The sequence below is a fragment of the Hipposideros armiger genome, unplaced genomic scaffold, assembly GCF_001890085.2.
Source record: "Hipposideros armiger isolate ML-2016 unplaced genomic scaffold, ASM189008v1 scaffold_839, whole genome shotgun sequence".
In the NCBI taxonomy this organism is placed as follows: Eukaryota; Metazoa; Chordata; class Mammalia; order Chiroptera; family Hipposideridae; genus Hipposideros; species Hipposideros armiger.
In genome coordinates this window covers 693,065-697,809 of record NW_017732189.1, presented here as the reverse complement: position 1 = coordinate 697,809, position 4,745 = coordinate 693,065, and the positions used below count along the sequence as shown (strand labels likewise).

Here is a 4,745-nt window from a genome sequence, read left to right as displayed (position 1 = left end):
TCTTTCATTCATCCATTAAAAATAAAAACAAATAGCAAGTAACATTTGGTAGATGCCTACACTCTGTCAGGCTCTGTACTTGACCCTGGTCAAGAAAGACACAGTCCCTAGTCAAGGGGCTCAGAGAAAAAGGCAATTTAATCAATGATTATATAAGGGTAATCGTTGATTATAAACGTGTGCTATAAAAATAACAACAACACAATACCTATAATAATAACAATGAAGCCAGTATGAATTGAATGCTGGCTGCAAGGTAGGCACTAGGATAAGTGCTTTACCTAATTTAATCTTTATAGTCACTCTATGTGGTAGATCCAATTATTATCCCCACTTTACTAATAAGGAAACTTGGACCTGGAAAGGTTAAGAAACTTGTCCATAATGACAACTAGAAAGTAGCGGAGCTGGGATTGGAATCCAGTGTATAGTAAAATGCAGCTCTAACCTCGAAGCCCCCATTCTTAATCTCGCTGCCTCCATCGGCTACAATAGAGGCAGGCTCACATCTAGACCTGCAAGGCTCTAAAGAGGCAGAAGTGGAGTTTTGAAAATGAAAGTCATTGACAAAATATTTGAAATGATGGTAAAATTAGGAACACATCCATTCCGTTCACTGAAGTTTCAAATAAAGGATAAAGAATTTCAGGAAGAAAATTTGGGGGAAATAGGTTTTCTGAGATTATATAAAATAGTACTGAGTTAGTGGTCTTCTTTTCCTATCACTTTATTTTACAAACAAATTAATGAATCAAAAAGTAAAGCGCGTTTAAGTTAAGTGGGAAAAGCTGAATTAATTATTTCAAGTTTATTAAGTGAAGCTGTTACAAGCTGAGTCTAGTGTATAAATCCATCTGAGGAAGTATTATCATATGGTTTGCCTTCTAGAAAGAAAATCAGAAAATGATCTTTAGTCTTAGCTATCTTGCTGCTGTTAATACATACATAAAATAAAACAAAATAGAGAAGATAAAAAGGAAGAAAGGGAGGAAAGTAAGAAGGAAGGAAGGAAGGAAAGGAGAAAGAAAAGGAAGGAAGGAAGGAAGGAAGGAAGGAAGGAAGGAACGAAGGAAGGAAGGAAGGAAGGAAGGAAGGAAGGAAGAAAAAACCCGCCACCATGGCAAGGGACTTTCGCCAAAGGATTATCTTTTCTATGTGCCATTTTCAAGATTGCCTTCCCTATTACAGCCATCTTTTTACTCTTTATTATAGCTTTGCAACTTACTTTATAGATTCTCTGGATACTTTTCTTGTTCTCCTTTATTCCAGCTTCCAATTAACTTTTGTCTTTTTACCAGGTTTTAGTTCTTTTTGAAAATGAGTATAAAAACAAAATAGGAAAATCAAATTGATCTTTTTTCCCCCACGATACAGGATGTGGTCAAGATGGGGACAATAGCTACTGACTAAAATGAGGTTTAATGCCATAGGGTGTTGTATTTGTTTATTTGTACTCCTGCTTCTCCACTGAGGCTATTAAGTCCTTGATGGTAGGAACCATATGTTTTCATTTATTTTTCTCAGTACAAAGTTCAATGTCTGATATAGAAAAGTCATAGAAGAAACTATTTGTTGAATGGAGTGAATGAATGAATGAATGAATGAATGAATGAAACAACAGAAAAGGCAACACATATTGTTACCTTACTTTCCCCCAGTAACTACTCAAGTAACTACTTCCAGTATACAAAAATATATGTAAACTCTCAGGTATTTGTATAAACCAATATTTTCCTTTTATCTTATAAAACTATGAATTATTAAGCAAGTAGTTTAGAAAGAGGTATGCTGTATATACAGATGGTGCCAAAAAAAGTATACACATTTTAAGAAAGGAAAAAAACTATTAAAATTGTAATACTCAATATATACCGATAACAAAAGATGAATACAAGTCAAGTTTGACTTCTGCAATTACAAGAGGTGCTCAAAGTGGTTACTATCAGCGTCCAGACACTTCTGATTATGGCGAACTACTGTTTGGGCAACGTTGACCAAAGTATCCACTTGTACATATTTTTGGCACCCCCTGTATAGCCCTGTTTGAGTTTGTTTTTAGATTAGTAGGGCCAGAATGGAATGTTATGCCATTTCTTTCCATCCAAGGATAATCTAACCTTGCAAGGATAGTCAATAACAGTTCCTACTAGGAAGCCAAATAGTGTCTGAATTGGATTAAGGTGAAATAATGCCTCGATTCAGCTGCGTCAGGTAGGGCTTTGGTGTTTATGGCTTCATTACCTTAAATGGATATCTATATTTCTCCTGGGTTTAATGAAGTCAAAACAGCCAACTCTTTGTTGCTTGATGTTGGAGATTTCTTGCTTTTAACTTGATGTATTTTAATTTGTGCTTAACTAGCTCTCGCACATCAGGCACTCACCGGCATTTTAAGAACAATTAGCTAAGTGTCCCTCTGTGTCAGCAACAGAGTCAAGAAACAAGATAAGGAAAGTCAGTAAGAATGAGCCAGTTTAGGAAGGGAAATTTCACTTTCCATCACAAGCACTGGCCAGCTCATCAAGCTGCCTGTTCTCAGAGGAAGCAGGTCCACTCTAGTCTCCCTGGGGCTCCTTACGCATAAGTGGTTCTGCTCCGGGAGCTAATTGACTTTCCTGTTGTGTTTTTAGTTTTCAGGACTTTATCTCCTGTCTTTCTTCACCATCCTCATCGGGCTGGTGCTCTATTCCTCCACTTCCACATACACAGCCCAGGACCCCCGGGTGTACAAGCAGTTCCGCAATCCCTCGGGACCTGTTGTGGACTTACCGGCCACAGCTCAGGTGGAGCCTTCGGTCACCTACACCAGTCTGGGCCAGGAGACTGAAGAGGAGCCCCACGTCCGTGTGGCCTAGGAAGAGGCCCTGCCTGCCCACTGAGGACAGCTCAGTGGCCACGTGTGTGTCCATCATCTCTGTATTGTACATAGAGAAAGGTATTTATTAGGTGCGGTTTACGCAGGTGGACTGCAAGGTAGCTAACCTGAAAGCCTGTAAAAGGCACAAGCTAAACATCACTGGAGACACAGGTTCTGATCCACCTGACTTGGAGAGATGCCTCACTTGTGTGTATCCTGATCACCCCCCCCACCCCACATTAATTACTGAGAACATTTTTGAAACAAAAGCATTATTATTATTATTTGTATTATTATTGATATTCTTATTACACTGGGTTTCAGGAGGGTGTTTTGTACTCCTGATGGGAACTATCGCCAGACCCACATGTAGTTAACATAAATCCCACTTTTCTATGGCAAGCCACTTTTTAAGGATCACACTTTATTTTGTTTTTGCACAGTCTATATGAGTGCTGCCTGCCNGCATGGTAATACTCAGAGATACCTAACAGGTCTCCTGTATTCCAGACACACTCCCTTACCTCTGTTGTGATGCAGCAGCCCAATTTCCCTTTGGTAATGGAGATCAGTCACCCCAGCCAGCACCGTAACACTCCCTTTTTTACCTATTGATTGATTGAGAAGCATGAGGGGCCCAAAGTGGTTGGGTGGCAGTCTTCACTTTCAGTTCTATGGAATCATTGTGTCTCCTGGTGGAAACATTCCTTCCCTTGGGGCTAAGACATTTAGGCCAGCAGAGCATAAGGTTGCAGTGGCAGGAGGCAAAATTTTACTGGTGGATCACTGGGAGTAATGGCGAGTCGGGCCACTCCCATTTCCACCTCTTGATTCCATTGTAATGGAATAGGGGTTCTTAGAGATGTGTTGGGCAGCAACACTACTGCTTCTATAAACTATGTTTCACTAGCTTAAAATTCAGTCTCCTGCAAAATCACTCCAGCCCAGTGTGCACCTCTGTGTTGTCTCTCGGAGAGATAACAGATGTCTTTGTGTTGCAGGAGTTCAAATGTGGGAGTGAAGGCCACAGCTCAATGTACCTTGCACACAAATGTGACTACTGATAAGGATAATGCATGGGCAGGTGACATAAGTGAGCCATCAAACAGCCTTTGTTGTAACTGAGCCTATAATTAAACACTCCCACAGAGTAGACCCCTTTTATTCCACTTCCGGTTTGGCTATTATGATCTTCTTTTGCTGGACTGCAGAGAAAAGAAATCTGCCTGAACAAGATTTCTATCAACTCATCAAACCAAGTGAAAATGTCTGTTTGCTCTATCAAAGTCAATAGCAGAAATCCATTTTTAGCTCCCTCTTGCTGTACTCCTGTGTGAAATCACCCACAGGGGAAGGTATTTGCCTGGAAAAGAACCCTTACTGGCCTTTGATGAGATTGACTGCATAAATTATGCTGCCAAATGAACTGGTTTTGCAAACCAAACACAAGGCCGCAGAAACCGAACTGGGATTGCAGTGGGTGAGCACGGCCTGTCCCTGGGTGACAGCGTCACAGCACAGAGAGTCAGGGCCCCTGGTTGCTGCTTGTCTCCTTAACGTGATGTTTGGAGGATAAACTGTTTCCCGAGTATCTCATCTTAGGCATGCCTTGGTTTTCTGATATGGCCAGACAATCGGCATTTTGACTGGGGCACTCATTGGTTTATTTTCTGTGTTGATTAGATGACTTTGTAGTTATTTCCTCTCTCTCAGTTGGAGAAAGAATGGGAGGTGAGGGCTGAGGTTAAGTATTCTTGGTCTCTAAAGATAACCAGTTTTGGCGTTTGTCAGTAGAGTGTGTGCCATGCCCACATTTGGTGTTTTTCCGTGCTGTGGCCTAGAAGAAAGAACTATTGCAATACTTAACCACGGGGATTTAGCCCTTTTT

At 40.7% G+C, this 4,745-nt stretch overlaps 1 protein-coding gene across 1 annotated transcript in view; it reads left to right on the top strand.

Moving 5' to 3' along the window:
* The window catches only part of SLC35F1 (solute carrier family 35 member F1), a gene marked incomplete at its 5' end in the record, with an annotated part of 79,253 nt that extends 75,934 nt beyond the window's left edge, over positions 1 to 3,319 (top strand). Inside the window, one exon of the mRNA XM_019629332.1 lies at positions 2,631 to 3,319. Coding sequence (XP_019484877.1) covers positions 2,631 to 2,855 — 225 coding nt within the window. The remainder of the gene's footprint in view (positions 1 to 2,630) is intronic.
* Between the last annotated feature and the right edge of the window lie 1,426 nt (positions 3,320 to 4,745).